This window comes from Hypanus sabinus, chromosome 1 (assembly GCF_030144855.1).
Source record: "Hypanus sabinus isolate sHypSab1 chromosome 1, sHypSab1.hap1, whole genome shotgun sequence".
Lineage (NCBI taxonomy): Eukaryota > Metazoa > Chordata > Chondrichthyes > Myliobatiformes > Dasyatidae > Hypanus > Hypanus sabinus.
Window position 1 is genome coordinate 141,716,133 of NC_082706.1, and position 15,602 is coordinate 141,731,734.

Genomic DNA, 15,602 nt, shown 5'->3' on the forward strand with positions numbered 1-15,602 from the left:
CAGCAAGGCATTTGATAAGGTACCCCATGCAAGGCTTATTGAGAAAGTAAGGACGCATGGGATCCAAGGGGACTTTGCTTTGTGAATCCAGAATTGGTTTTCCCACAGAAAACAAAGAATGGTTGTAGATGGGCCATATTCTGCATGGAAGTCGGTAACCAGTGGTGTTCCTCAGGGATCTGTTCTGGGACCCCTTCTCTTTGTGATTTTTATAAATGATCTAGATGAGGGAGTGGTGGGATGGGTTAGTAAACTGCTGATGACACAAAGGTTGGGGGTGTTGTGGATAGTGTGGAGGGCTGTCAGAGGTTACAGTGGGACATCAATAGGATGCAAAACTGGACTGAAAAGTGGCAGATGGAATTCAACCCAGATAAGTGTGATGTGGTTCATTTTGGTAGGTCAAGTATGATGGCAGAGTATACTATTAATGGTAAGACTCTTGGCAATGTGGAAGATCAGCAGGATCTTGAGGTCCGAGTCCATTGGACACTCAAATCTGCTCCCGCAGGTTGACTGTGTGGTTAAGAAGGCATATGGTGCATTGGCCTTCATCAACCGTGGAAATGAGTTTAAGAGCTGAGAGGTACATGAGAGGTTGAGAGGTTAATGCTACAGCTTTATAGGACCCTGGTCAGACCCCACTTGGGGTACTGTGCTCAGTTTTGGTCACCTCACTACAGGAAGGATGTGGAAGCTGCAGAAAGGGTGCAGAGGAGATTTATCAGGATGTTGCCTGGAATGGGGAGCATGCCCTATGAGAATAGGTTAAGTGATCTTGGCCTTTTGTCCTTGGAGCCACGGAGGATGAGAGGTGACCTGATGGAGGTATACAAGATGAAGAGAGGCATTGATTGTGTGGATAGTCAGAGGCTTTTTCGCTAAGACTGAAATGGCTAACATGAGAGGGCACAGTTTTAAGGTGCTTGGAAGTAGGTACAGAGGAGATGTCTGGGGTAAGTTTTTTTAAAAAAAACGCAGAGGGTGGTGAATGCGGGGAATGGGCTGCCTACGATGGTGGTGGAAGTGGATACGATAGGGTCTTTTAAGAGACTCCTGGATAGGTACACAGAGTTTAAAAAAAATAGAGGGCTATGTGTAACCCTAGGCAATTTCTAAAGTAAGTACATGTTTGGCACAACATTGTGGGCCGTAGGTTTTCTATGTTTCTATGACTCAGCATTTAGAATTTGTTGTTTTACAGCATAGGCAATGCCCATATCTCTCCACTCTCAGCATAAACATAAGACCATCTAAGAGCCTCTTTTACACCTCCATCGTATTTGCCACCATTGCCACCCCTGGCGCCCACTACTCATGTTTTCTAAAAAAAAAGCTTGCCCAACCATATTTTGAACTTAACCCTTCTCATTTTTAAGATGAACTTACATCCCTCTAGTTTTCAGGTTTATGGTTCTGAAGTTCAAAGTTACCATATACTTTCCTGAGATTCTTTTTCTTGCAGACACTTAATGGCAAAATAAAGAAATATTAATGGATTTATGAGAAACAATACAAAATGTGAGAAAGATTGACAAACAACTGATGTAAAAGTCAATTTGCAAATAAATAAAAATAATACTGAGAACACAAGTTATAAAGAGTCAGAGGCTAGTATAGTGCTTTACAGAACCAGTGATCTGGGTTTAATTCCCACCATTGGCTGTAAGAATTTTGTATGTTCTCACTATGGCTAAATGGGCTTCCTCCAGGGGCTCTGGTTTCCTCTCATGCTCCAAAGACGTAGAGGTTGGTGTTAATGTGTACTGGGCATGCTATGTTAGCACCGGAAGCATGGCAACATTTGCCAGCTGCCCATAGCACATATTTGGATGGTGTTGGTTGATGTTGCAAACAACATATTTCACTATGTTTTGATAATTTGATGAACATGTGACAAATAAAACTAATCTTTAGTCGCCACTGTATTTGTTCAGAAGCTGCTGAAAGCTAAAAGAATCTGAGTAATTTTAGCATGGAAGCAAGTTATACAGTTCAAGCAAGTCTGTATTTGCTCAATGCTCACTCTGGTCCCCCAGCCCTTTCCCCAGAGCCCTGAAAATTCTTTTCTTTCAGATAATTATACAGCTCCCTATTGAACAGTGCAATTGAATCCACTGCAGCTCTTGCCCCTGGCATTGCATTCCAGTCATGAACCCAATCAATGCAGGAATTACTACATAGCAGAATACATTCAGTGCCGCATAGAGAAAGGTACTACAGATCAGTCTGTTTAACCTCTGAGGTGGAGATTGTTCTAGAAACGAGCAAAGACTGAGTTAGCAGTCATTTGGATTTGGAGTCATAAGTTATACAGTGAATAAGCAAGCCCAAGCAACACACACAAAATGCTGGAGGAACTCAGCAGGCCAAGCAGCATCTACGTTTCAGGCCAAAACCCTTTGGCAGGACTGGAGAAAAAAACTGAGTAGATTGTAAAGGTGGAGGGAAGGGGGAGAGAGAAACACACGGTGATAGTTGAAACCTGGGGGGGGGGGGGGGGAGGGATAATGTAAAGAGCTGGGAAGTTGAGTGGTGAAAAAGACAGAAGGCCATGGAAGATAGAAAAACTGGGAAGGAGCACCTGAGGAAGGTGATGAGTAGGCAAGGAGATAAGATGAAAGACAGAAAAAGGGATGGGAAGTGGATAAGGTGGGGGGGGGGGGGCATTACCACAAGTTTGAGAAATCGATGTTCATGCCATCAGGTTGGAGGTACCCAAACGCAATATAAGGTGTTCCTCCAACCTATGTGTGGCCTCATCTTGATAGTGGAGAGGCCATGGATGGACATATCAGAATGAGAACGGGAAGTGGAAATAAAATAGGTGACCACTGGGAGATCCTGCTTTTCCTGGTGGATGGGCCATAGGCGCTCAGCAAAGCAGTCTCCCAATTAATGTCAGGTCTCACTGATACACAGGAGGCCACACCAAGAGCACCGAACAGTACATGACCACAACAGACTCCTAGGTGAAGTGTTGTTTCACCTGGAAGGACTGTTTAGGGCCCTGAATGGTATTGAGGGAGGAGGTGTAGCACTTGTTCGGCTTGCAAGTACTGAACACAGTATATGACCCCAACACACTGAACATAGTATATGGTCCTAAAAAGGCCCCTGATGTGGCCTCCTGTATATCAGTTGAGTGGTGAAAATCAGAAGGCCATGGAAGACAGAAAAAGTGGGAAGAAGCACCCGAGGGAGGTAATGTCCACCTCCTTCCTTCACCATTTCCCATCTCCTTGTCCACCCGCCACCTCCCTCTGGTGCTCCTCCCTCCTTTTCTTTCTTCCATGACCTCCTGTCTCTTTCACTAATCAACTTCCCAGATCTTTATTCCTCCCTTCAGGTTTCAGCCATCACCTTGTGTTTCCCTCTCCCCTCCCCCAACTTTTAAATCTACTCTTCAGCTTTTTTACTGCAGTCCTGCTGAAGGGCTTCAGCCCGGAATGTTCAGCCTGCTGAGTTCCTTCAGCATTTTGTGTGTGTTGCTTGGATTTCCAGTATCTGCAGATTTTCTGGTTTGTGATTGAATAAACAAGCCCTTAGGCCTGATTTGTCCATGCTGACCAAGCTGCCTATCTGAACAACACACACGCAAAATGCTGGAGGACATTATCAAGTCAAGCAGCATCTATGAAGGGAAATAATCTGTTGACATTTCGGGCAAAGATCCTTCACGAGGATTGGACAGGAAGGGGAGCAGTTGCGAGAATAAGGTGGCGGAAGGGTTAGGTGGGTGGGAAACTACTGGAAGCTGGAGAAATTGATGTTCTTGCCATCAGGTTGGAGACAACCCAGATGGAGTAAGATCTTGCTCCTCTGGCCTGTGTTTGGTCTCATCATGGCAGCAGAGGCAGCCAAGGAGCTGGAAATGGAAACTCAATAACATACGAGATATGAGAGAGTGGTTGCATTATTGAATGGTATGGAAGCTGCAAGATATTGGATTGCAAGACCCTACATTAGATAGTAAAAAACTGCTGACAGAATCACTGGGGTCTCCCTCCCTCCTATTTGTGACATTTACCTGGAGCATTGTAGACTATGGGCCTAAAGCAGGCATGGGCAAACTATGGCCCGCGGGCCATATGCGGCCCGTTAAGCTTTTTAATCTGGCCCGCAGAACTTGATGAAATTATATTAATAAACCTTGTTAACGTTTTCTCCCCGCAATTCTGGCGTTTTCCCAATAGATGATGCACTCTATATACATTGACCTTTGTTGAGGTGCAGCGTATTACTCCACATTTGCGCTTTACTTTGTGACCTTGTGGCGACCCATTTCCTGGCACATCCGAACCGGCTCACAATTAGCCAGCGTTCCGGCTAACAGAGATAGCCTGCGTGGATTTGCGAGCACAGAGCTCCGCATACCGGTGCGCTCTCCCTGCTCTGTCATTGTGCGGGTCGTTGTTGAGTTTTGGCACAGGGGACAATTGAATAAGAAAGAGCAGGACAAGTAGACCTGCATCTCCTACCGTTTTTGAAATAAAGACAGTCAGGAGGAGAGTGATGATGATAATATCTTGAAGGATAACAGAATTTTCAGTGCTTTAAAATAATAACTGTTACTATTAAAAAAAGCTGTATTTCATTCATTTAATTTTCAGTGTTTTAAAAGTCATTTCAATAAATAGCTAAATACCATGGGACTTCAAAGACAGATATTTTGTTGTCATGCATTTGTTCATTTTCAATTGAAATTAAAGCACATGTTTTCTACATATCCCATGATATTTTATTTTCTCTTATGAGGTGTATTACCAAAACACTCCGTCCATCTGCTCCTGGTCCGGCCCCCCTGTCAAATTTTAGAACCCTTTGTGGCCCTCAAGTCAAAAAGTTTGCCCACCCCTGGCCTAAAGCATTAACAATTCCTATCACCAAAGGGAAGGAGATCAAAAGCATCAGGGCTAGGACTGCCAGAATGGGTAACAAGCTTCTTCCCTCAGGCTGTGAGACTAATGAATGCTCTGCCACCACCCAGGATAGTGAGCTATTTACTGGACTATCATAAACACAAGAATGTTTGTAGATGCTGGAAATCCAAAGTAACACACACAAAAGTCAGGCAGCAAATGAATAAACAGTTGACATTTCAAGCCGGGACCCTTCTTCAGTCCTGAAGAAGGGCCTTGGCCTGAAACATTGATTATCTATTCATTTCCATAGATGCTGTTTGACCTGCTTAGCTCCTTCAGCATTTTGTGTGTGTGTGTGTGTGTTACTTTGTTTACCTTTATATTTCTTTTGGATTATTTTCATTAACTTACTTATGGTAATATTTTATTTTATGGCAGGGAGTTTGGTACTCTTATAGCCCGGGGGAAGAAGATGTTTCCCATCCTAGTCCTATGGTACCTCCTTCCTGATGGTAGGGAGTCAAAGACTGTTAGACAGATGGGAGGGACACTGACATTCCTAAGGGCCCTGTGTTTGCAGTGCTCTGGATAAATATCTCTGATGGGCAGAAGAGAGATCCTGATAATCCTCTTAGCAATTCTTGTAATCCTTTGTGGAGACTTGCAGTCAGATGCCTTGTAATTCCTGTACCAGATAGCAGTGCACTGGTACTCCTGTAAAAATTGGTTAGATGGTGGGAGGCGCAGGAAGGGGGAGAAAGGAGCATCCTTCACCTCTATCGCCACAGGAAGTGGAGAGACTGCTGTGCTTTCTTGACCAGAGACCTGGTGTTGAGGGACCAGGTGAGATCATCCACTATGGCACTACGAGAAACCTGATGCTAACTCTCCCCATGGAGTTCATGTGCAGTGAGGAGTGGTAAGCTTGCACATTCCTAAAGCCAACAGTTATCTCATCAGTACTGTCTACATTGAGACTTGTGTGCTCGCACCATTCTACTAGCTGCTCCATCTCCTCTCTGTACACTGTCTCACTGTCATTGTTAACAAGGTCAATCACTGTTGCATCATTAGTGAACCTGATGATTCAGTTGAATTGGATCTAACAATGCAGTCATGCATCAGCAGCATTTGGGGTTGTCAGTGCTCAGCACAATAGAACTAGAGATGTTTCTGCGAACATGGACAGACTGACCTTTGCTCGGAAGTCCAAGATCCAGCTTTAGAATATGTTTCCTTCCATGGTAAAAACCTGAACTAGGGATCACAGTCTTATAAAAAAACAACCTCCACCCCACTTCAGATGGTTGAGACAATTCTGAGGTTTGTCCAAGTTTTGGAATCCTTCCACTGAATACCTTAAAGCATGGGGAACCAGACAGATTCTTGATAAGGATGGACAGATGGGTATATAGACATAATACTAGTCACCAGTGACAAAAATGGCAGAGCAAGTTGGAGATGTGGAATTCGTGTAGGTAGAATTAAGGATAAAAAGAACCTGATGGGAGTTATATACAGACCTCCCAACAATAGCCAGGATATGGGATATAAAATATAATGAGGACAACATTAAGATAGTTGTGGGGAATTACAGGTGCAGGTAGATTGAGAAAAATCAGGTTGATGCCTACGAGATGGCTTTTTAAAGCAGTGTGTGGTTGAGCCCACTAGGGGAAAGGCAATTCTGGATTGGGTGTTGTGTAATAAACCAGATTTGATTAGTGAGCTTAAGATAAAGCAACCCTTAGAAGGCAGTGATCATTATATGATGGAATTCACCCTGCAATTTGAGAGGGAGAAGATAAAGTCAAGTGTATCAGTATAACAGTGGAGTCAAGGGAACTACAGAGGCATGGAATTTAAGAGACTGCTAGACAGGTATATGGAGGAATTTAAGGTGGAGGGTTACATGAGAGGCAGGGTTTAAGTGTCGGCACAACATTGTGGGCTAAATGGCCTGTACTGTATTGTTCTTTATGAGAGGGGAGCTGGCCAATGTTGATTAGAAGGGGACACTAACAGGGATGACAGCGAAACAGCAATAGCTGGAGTTTCTGAGGGAAATTCGGAAGGCACAGGATAGATACATCCCAATGATGAGAAAATTTTTTAAAGGCAGCATGGTATAACCGTGGCTAAGAAGGGAATTCAGAGACAGCATAAAAGCAAAAGAGTGGGTGTATAATATAGCAAAACAAAAGACAATTTAAAAAACCATAAGGAGAGAAAAGGTGAAATACAAAGTTAAGCTAGCCAATAATATAAAAGAGGATACCAAAAGCTTTTTCCCCAGATAATATAAAGAGTAAAACAAGGATTTGATTGCTCTGGTCCTGTACTTGCTGGAATTTAGATGAATTAAAAGGATCTCACTAAAACCTATGAAATATTGAAAGGCCTAAATAGAATGGATGTAGTGAGGATGTTTCTGAGTCCAGGATCAGAGGGCACAGCCTCAGTATAAGGTATGACCATTTAAAACAGAGATGATGAGGAATTTCTTTAAAAATAAGAGAAAATCTGCAGATGCTGGAAATCAAAGTAATACAAAATACAAAATAATAATATAGTAATATAGTAATACAAAATGCTGGAGGAACCTAGCAAGCCAGGCTGCACTTACAGAAAAGAGTAAGCAGTTGACGTTTCAAGCCAAAACTTTTCATCAGGAATTTCTTTAGCCAGGGGATAATGATTCTGAGGAATTCATTGCCACAGTCAGTTGTGGAAGCCAAGTCATTGGGTACAATTAAATCAGAGGTTGATAGGCTTTTATTTAGTCAGGACATCAAAGGTTACAGGGAGAAGGCAGAAGAATGGGGTTGAGAGGATAATAAATCGGCCATGATATCATATGGAGCAGACTAGATAGGCTGAATGGCCTAAACTTGCTCCTACGTCTTATGGTCTTACAGTTGATCCGCAGTTTGGACAATTTAAACACTGGCCCAGATAGACTGAAAAAGCAGGGTGTTGAGAGTCGAGCAAGGTTGAATCAATCCAGGCACCAAGCCGATTTGGAGAGGTCAAGAACTGCTTGTTTTGCAGTGATATCTAGGCCTGGAGTGATCTGCCGAGGCAGAGTCCAGGTCCTAGTGCAAGGTTCGATCTGCAGTTCGGACAATTTAAACGCCGGCCCAGATGGTCTGGGGGTTCCTCGCTCTGAGATGCTAATGCTGTGAGACTGCCCCCGGCTGCTGTGCTTCATGTCTGCAAACTTTGCAGCAATTTGCCCCACTAATATGATGAACTGAATACAAAGGCTTTGGGCCTAGTCTGGGCTGCTCTGGAGATTTGGAACTAAGGACTCAATTTAGTTCATAATGGTGTTGTTCCTGCTCGCTTCTATTGCTTGCATGATTTGTGTTTATTTTTCTTTTTCTTTGTGTGCAGGGAGGGTTGGGGATTGGTCTTTCTTTTTCTTTTAATTGGGTTCTTTCGGCTTCTTGATTTGTGGTTATCTGTAAGCAAACAAATGAAGGTTGTACAATTTATACATTCTTTGATAATAACTGTACTTTGAATCTTCCATCTCCTAATTTCTATCTATGTTAAACTACATTCAACATTTTGTTTAGCAATAAAAAAAAATCAAAAAGTTGAATAAAGGAAAGCATTACCTCAATTCTGAGAACATGCTAGAAATGGGATCACTGATGTATCTTTATCCACGCAGTGCAAATTGGCAAAAGAACATGGAATACAGGCTAACAAACAATAGAGGTCTAGCCACATCACAAGGTTATCATACAATATCCATCTTGGACTATTCTTGCTGGGCTTATTCAATTAGATAAATATTTCAGACAAGAAATAAGAATATTTTTGCAGGAAACCTATCCTTTGGGCAAACTGGAATTCATTAGCAACAAAAAGTTGGATGTTCTCAGTTACCTGGAAATCCAACTTCACAGCCGCACCATCTACACCCAAAGGGAATCAACAACCACTTACAGAAAATTTTAAAAAAAACAGATAAGGTAGACTGCTCAGGGAAGGGGAGTCCAAAACCAGGGGGATTAAATATAGCTTGAGAGGGGAAAGATTTAAAACGGACCTGAGGGGCAAGTATGTTGCACATATGGAACAAGCTGCTAAAAGAAGTGGTTGAGGCAGGAGTAATAGCATAATTTAAAAAGCATTTGAACAGATACATGAGGGGGGCTTAAAAGGGATATTAGTGCAGCAAATTGGACTAACTAGATGGGACTGTGGTTGACATGAAACTGTTGGGCTGAAGGACCTGCATTTGGGCTGTATTGCTCTACAGCTCTATAGGAGATGCAAGCCCTATGTTCAATGAACTTTAAACTTTAAAATGGTTTTACATGTAATGTCACGTTCCAGTAATTTTCCATACCGCTATTTGGAAATTCTACACTCCTGGACTCATTAGAGAATTTATAATATCATAGTGTAGCATCTTACACAAGTAAATTATAAGTGTGTTGAGGTATTAATAGGAACACCACCCAGTAGTGCAAATAATCTGCTGTCTGGTATGCAGGCTATTGGAGTTTTTACTGTAACAGGAGATTTTAACCCTTTGGATCAATAATCAGTTTGCATTAGAACAATCCCAAACATTCCTCTGCAAATAATTCTCCCTCAAGTGAATCTTATAAAGCACAAGAAAGGAAATCTAATCGGGTGCTTTAATTACTTACAACATCTTTCTGCATTTCACCTGAACCAAAGGTCCTAACTTTTACCAAGTTTATCCTTGCACCTCTGTAGTCATTGGTCTTTAAAACATCATTTCAATAAAATAGAGGAGCTTAAGTTGTTAAACTGTACAAGGATTAAACACTGGAAATTACTATGTTCAGGCCAGTATCTAATCCCAAGGTACTACTTCTGAAGTGCAATCGTCACCCAAATGCTGGAAACAGATGATGCCAATTTGTGTATGGAAAGCTTCCACAAACAGCAACATGACAACAACTTGTTTCAGTAACATAGGCTAATCCATATTGAACAGTACAGCTAGGGCATACCATTCAACACACAATATTTTGTTGATTTGATGCCTATTTATACTAAATGTCTTCCTTTTTTGTATTATCTATATTCCTCCATTTTCTTCATATTCATATGTCAACCTAAAAGCCTCATAACTCCACCAAACTGTCTGCTCCCACTATTATGCCTAATCCAATCCAGGCACCTGTTACTCTATGAAAAAGACTTGCCCTTCCCATCACCTTCATACTTCCCCTCTCTAACCTTAAAAGTATGTTCTCTGGTGTTTGACATTTCTACCCAGGGAAAAGATTCTGAGCATCTGGCCTATCTACATCTTTATGACTTTAAAACCTCCATCAGGTCTTCAATGTCCTTAGGAGAATAACTCAAGTTTGTCCAACCTCTCCTTACAGCTCACATCCTCTAATGCAGGCAGCATCCCAGTAAACCCCTTCTGCCCTTTTCCACAGCTTCCTCCAGTTTACTGTAATGGCGTGACAAGAACTGTACACAATACTCCTAGTGCAGTCTGACCAAAATTTTATAGAGCTGCAGCACGACTTATTTATTCTTACACTTAAAGGAGCCCCAAGGGTATCAATATCCAAGTGTTAAGAAACCACCCTGAATAACTCCAATGTTTAAAATCTAGCTTGCTACCTGCTCAATGAATAACGTGTTGATCTTCTTCCTGTACCTATTTGGTAACACCTTGTCCAAAAAAACTTTCTTCAAGTCAATTTTCACCACATCTACAAAGTTTCTCTCAGCCATCACCTCATAAGGTAACCTTATTATTTGGATTGGACAATAGATGCCTGCATTGCCTGACATTTGCACATTCCATGAAGAAAAATAGGCAAGTCCCATCTTCTTTTCAAATCATGTCATGGGCTCTTTGAAATCAAACAGTGACACTAACTGTGTTATTAGCTTAACTATTCACACAATGATACTTCACCGACTACAACTCTGAACTGATTCTATGAATTACAGGCTCATTTTCAAGGACTCTTTTTACAACTGATACTGTCTTTTTTTAAATTGCACAATTTGTCTTCTTTTGTACCTTGGTTGTTTTCAGTCTTTATGTATGATTATTTGTAGATTCTACTGTATTTCTTTATTTTTTTTCTGTAAATGCCTGCAAGAGGATCAATCTCAAGATAGCATATGGCAACAGATACATAGTTTGATAATATATTTACTTTGAACTTGGAGCTAACAAAATTGTGAGCTCAAAAATAACTCTGGAGATGAACTTTGTAAATCTGCTTCTTGAATCCTTCAGATTTAGTACTTGAATCATCTTAGAGATTATTATATTGTAATATGAATAGCTTTTCTAAATAAAATATCACAACTTCCATATTAGGATGAAAAATGGTAAGGGGCTGAATCGCTCTTGTACTCTTAAACAGTAGAACCTTGAAACACACATACCAAAACAGATGTCCTTGAGTGTTTAAAACATTTCAGGATTTACAGGATGATAAATAACAGGAGCTCTGCCAACTGAATTTTTAAGTCAACATTAATGTAAATACTAAATTTTCCAGTGCAAATGTTCTCTATTAAAGTATATTACATGAATGACAAATAATCAGCAAAGCTGCAACTATAATTCCCAAAGTTACCGAAAACATCATCTAACATTCTGAAACAGAATAACATGAAAATTTTACAGATTGATCCATTTCAAAACATATGATGTTGCAATGATGTTGTGCCATGGCCAGCAACAACACAAATTCTACACCTGTACCCCCACTTAACATCAACCACCTCTGCTAGATTGCCCAAGCAAATACTCTAAGCCCATCCTACAAATCAAAACTGAGTGAAAACAAAACAGTAATTCATCAGCAGAACTGCACACCTATCTATCCAAGGTCAGATGCTTTATTTACTGACTGCTTAATTAGAATGGTTGCTCATGACTGATTCAATAAAAACGTAATAGTTGCTCATTCCTCCCACCTCCCCAAACTCCAATAAATCACCAGAAACCAGTGAGCAAGTGGAGACACAAGAGATTGCAGCTGCTGGAATTTTGGTTAGGAAGGCAGCATTGTGCTACGGCAGAACAATCTTTTCACGATCTTCTCAAATTTACCAAAGGATACTGTGGAGGCCCAGTTGAACAATTATTCAGCATAGAACACAGTACAGGAAGAGGTCCTTAGGCTTATCATGTTTGTGCTGAACACAGTACCAAATTAATCTAAACTTTTGCCTGCACATGACCCATATCCCTCCACTCTCTGCCTATTCACGTGTCTATCCAAAAGCCTCAAATGCCACTATCATATCTGTATCTATCACCATTCTTGGCAGCGTGTTTGAGGTACTTGTATATATAAAAGATGCTTGCCCTTCTCCTTTCAACTTATTCCCTCTCATCTTAAATGCATGCCCACTAGTACTTGACATTCCTACCTCTAGATAAAGATTACAACTGTCTGCCCCATACGCCTCAATTGCATAAATGTATCAAGTTGACTTTCAGTCTCTTTGACACTGCAGAGAAATATGTCTTAACTTTCCTTTATAGCTTAGATCTTCTAATCCAGGTAGTATTCTGGTAAACCTATTCAGCACCCATTCCAAAGCCTTCACACCATTCCTCTAATGGGTGACTAGAACTCAACGTAGAATTCCAAATGCAGTCTAACAAAGGTTTTATTTCGTTTTAAGATTTTTACAGACACATTTTAGGAGAGCAACACTGTGCAGCTGATGAGTTAAATATCCCCAAACCCGACCCCAAGTTTGCCAATGTGTGGCCAGGTACAACTGATCAATGAAAAAGCACACAATTGGCGTTAAAATCTTGGCTGTACTTCCTGTGTCTTTTTCTCACCACTGTTGCCAATTAAAACAGCCCTCTCTATAAATGCAGGCTTCAATTATCTTTTCAACTGGTTAGCTTCACTGTCATGTAAATTGATAGATCTGTAAAATTGAAATAACAAGAACTTCAAAAACTAGCTGACAAAGTCAAGGGAGCTGACAGCACAAGGAGTACTTTGAACACATGATGAAAAAAAAGACAAATTGAAGCTTCTGTGGGTCAACCTCAATTTTACATCTTTCTTATCAAATTTTGAGATAATTACTTAGAAGGAACATGGGAATAGGAGGACATTCAGCCCCTTGAGCTTGTTCTGCCAATTAGATCTCAGCAGATACGTTACTCAAACTTTGTGTCTATTAATAACCCAATAAAATAGACTATAGTACCAAGTTGTGTCAAACTCCATTCACAACAGGTTAGTGGGAAATTCAAGCCTTTAATTCCCTTAGGGAATGCATTGCCCAATTTCACATGGGAATTGCAGATAATACTCCCAGTTGATGATCCCCAGAGGAAGTAACTTAATCCTATTTGAAAATTCTTACATCAATTAATCATGTAAATTCAAATAGCAGTCATCAAGCTTAGGTAATCTGTTAAATTAGACTTTAAAAATGAACACACGAAGTTGACTTTCAGTCAGTATTCCGTAATTTTCAGGGGTAATATCATGAACCTTAATTATTTAAAATGAATCACTTCCCATATTTTGAGTGCTTTCTCTCTGGAAGGTGTTCAAGTGAAATTCACCATCATGTCCTTCGGTCAATTAAGAAAATGGGAGTTTGAAAATCAAGATCTCAAACCTGGCACAAAACTCAAGTCTCTGGGGCAGCAGTAAGTACAAATGAGACCTGGATACCTATGGCAGGCACTTCAATGCACTGAAGAAAATACAAACAAAGATCTCATTGGAAAGAGAGGCTAACATCATAACATCAACTCTATTATCAGAATGGTCAGGCTGTGTATTTACATGCCCAAAGGCAAACTACCAAATTATATCTGTGATGTCAGGGGAAGAAACTATCAGACGGACAGAGAAAAAGATTCTAAGATTTTCTCAAATCCTTCTTGGTAAATATTCTGAGTTGCAATATTCATGACAACTCTTGATAACTGGAGACACAAGTAAATGCAAATAATGCAATCTGGAGAGAGGGGAAAAAAAAAGAAAATGCTGGAGAAGCTCAGCAGGTCAGGCAGCATCTGCTGAGGAACAGAGATAGCTGATGTACTCAGGTCAAGGTCTTTTGGGAATTCTTTTTGCCCATAATTGTGCCAAGTGGAGAATGAGCATTTGGAATGGTATTGAGAACTTAGCTTCCTTTGGTTTCTACACCAGGAAACACATCGAAGTCGTACATAAACAAGAGTGCACCTCACAGACTACCTCCTGTCCCATATCATTCTTGATCCTGACAGGCTGCACATAGATCAGCAAGAACTGAGGCACCAATCTGAATTCCAAACCCATGAGATAAGAGCATCAGTCTTTATCTTAGAATCATAAAATAATACAGCATAGAAATATGTTCTTTTGCCCAACTGATTATGCTGACCAGTTATCCGTGTTTTCCCGTAAGTCTCCAAGTCCTCCCCCTCTATCTAACTATTCAAGTGCCTCTTGGATGTTGCAGTTGTACCCACTTTGACCACTTCCACTGACAGCTTTTTTCAGGTACTCATTACACACTGTGTAAAGTTGTCTCTCAAGTCCCTTAAATCTCTCCACTCACAATTTTATCTGTGCAAAAGCCCAGAAAAGCAAATAAAAACACAAAATGCTGGCAGAACTCAGCAGGCCAGACAGCATCTATGGGGGGAGGTAGTGATGACGTTTCGGGCCGAAACCCTTCATCAGGAAGCGTAGCTGATGGAAACCCTCCTGATGAAGGGTTTCGGCCCGAAACGTCGTCACTACCTCCCCCCATAGATGCTGTCTGGCCTGCTGAGTTCTGCCAGCATTTTGTGTTTTTATTTATTTCCAGCAACTGCAGATTCACTCGTGTTGCCCAGAAAAGCAAACAAGTTTGATCACTCTGTCACTGACATTGGAGCCTTAGCCGCTGAAAACACTTCAGTTTGGGAAGTTGAATGCCTTTCTGCCATCTTTATCCAAAGTCCACTTTCCCAAGCAAGCTTTTAGTCACCTTTCTCCAAAGTGCCATATCATGCCTTTAAACGCTCATGCAAAATGTCGTAGGATAATTTTCTATATTAAGGCATAATACAAAGTTGAATACAATATTAGAACAGACAATAAAGGGGAACATCAGGAGGAACTTCTTCACTTAAAGAGTTGTGAGTGTGGAACGAGCTGTCAGCACAAGTGGAGCATGTGAGCTCAATTTCAATGTTCAGGATGTTTGGATAGGCACATGGATAGTAGGGGTATGGATGGCTATAGTTCACAGTGCAGGCCAATAGAACTAAGCAGTTTAAATGGTTTGGCAAGGACCAGATGGGCCACAGGGCCTATTTCTGTGAACCACAGAACATTACAGCACAGAAACAGGCCTTTTGGCCCTTCTTGGCTGTGCTGAACCATTTTTCTGCCTAGTCCCACTGACCTGCACCCGGGCCATACCCCTCCAAACCCATCTCATCCATATACCTGTCCAAGTTTTTCTTAAATGTCAAAAGTGAGCCCGCATTCACCACTTTATCTGGCAGCTCATTCCACACCCCCACCACTCTCTGCACGAAGAAGCACCCCACCCATGTTCCCTTTAAACTTTTCCCCTTCACCCTTAACCTATGACCTCTGTTTTTTTTCTCCCCTAGTTTCAGTGGAAAAAGCCTGCTTGCATTCACTCTATCTATACCCATTATTATTTTATACACCTCTATCAAGTCTCCCCTCATTCTCCTATGCTCCAGGGAATAAAGTCCTAACCTATTCAACCTTT

General features: G+C 41.2%; 1 protein-coding gene across 2 annotated transcripts in view; it reads right to left on the reverse strand.

Annotated features, from left to right (window-relative positions):
- LOC132398237 (transcription initiation factor TFIID subunit 4-like) overlaps positions 1-15,602 on the reverse strand; it is a 138,972-nt gene that overhangs the window by 8,829 nt on the left and 114,541 nt on the right. Inside the window, exon 15 of one of the 2 annotated variants that reach the window (XM_059977378.1) lies at positions 7,926-8,329. The exons of the other annotated variant lie outside the window; for it this stretch is intronic. Within the exon in view, the coding sequence (XP_059833361.1) occupies positions 8,177-8,329 (153 nt within the window). The 3' untranslated portion in view covers positions 7,926-8,176. Of the gene's footprint in view, positions 1-7,925; positions 8,330-15,602 lie in introns of those variants that run through there. 2 annotated transcript variants of the gene reach the window in all.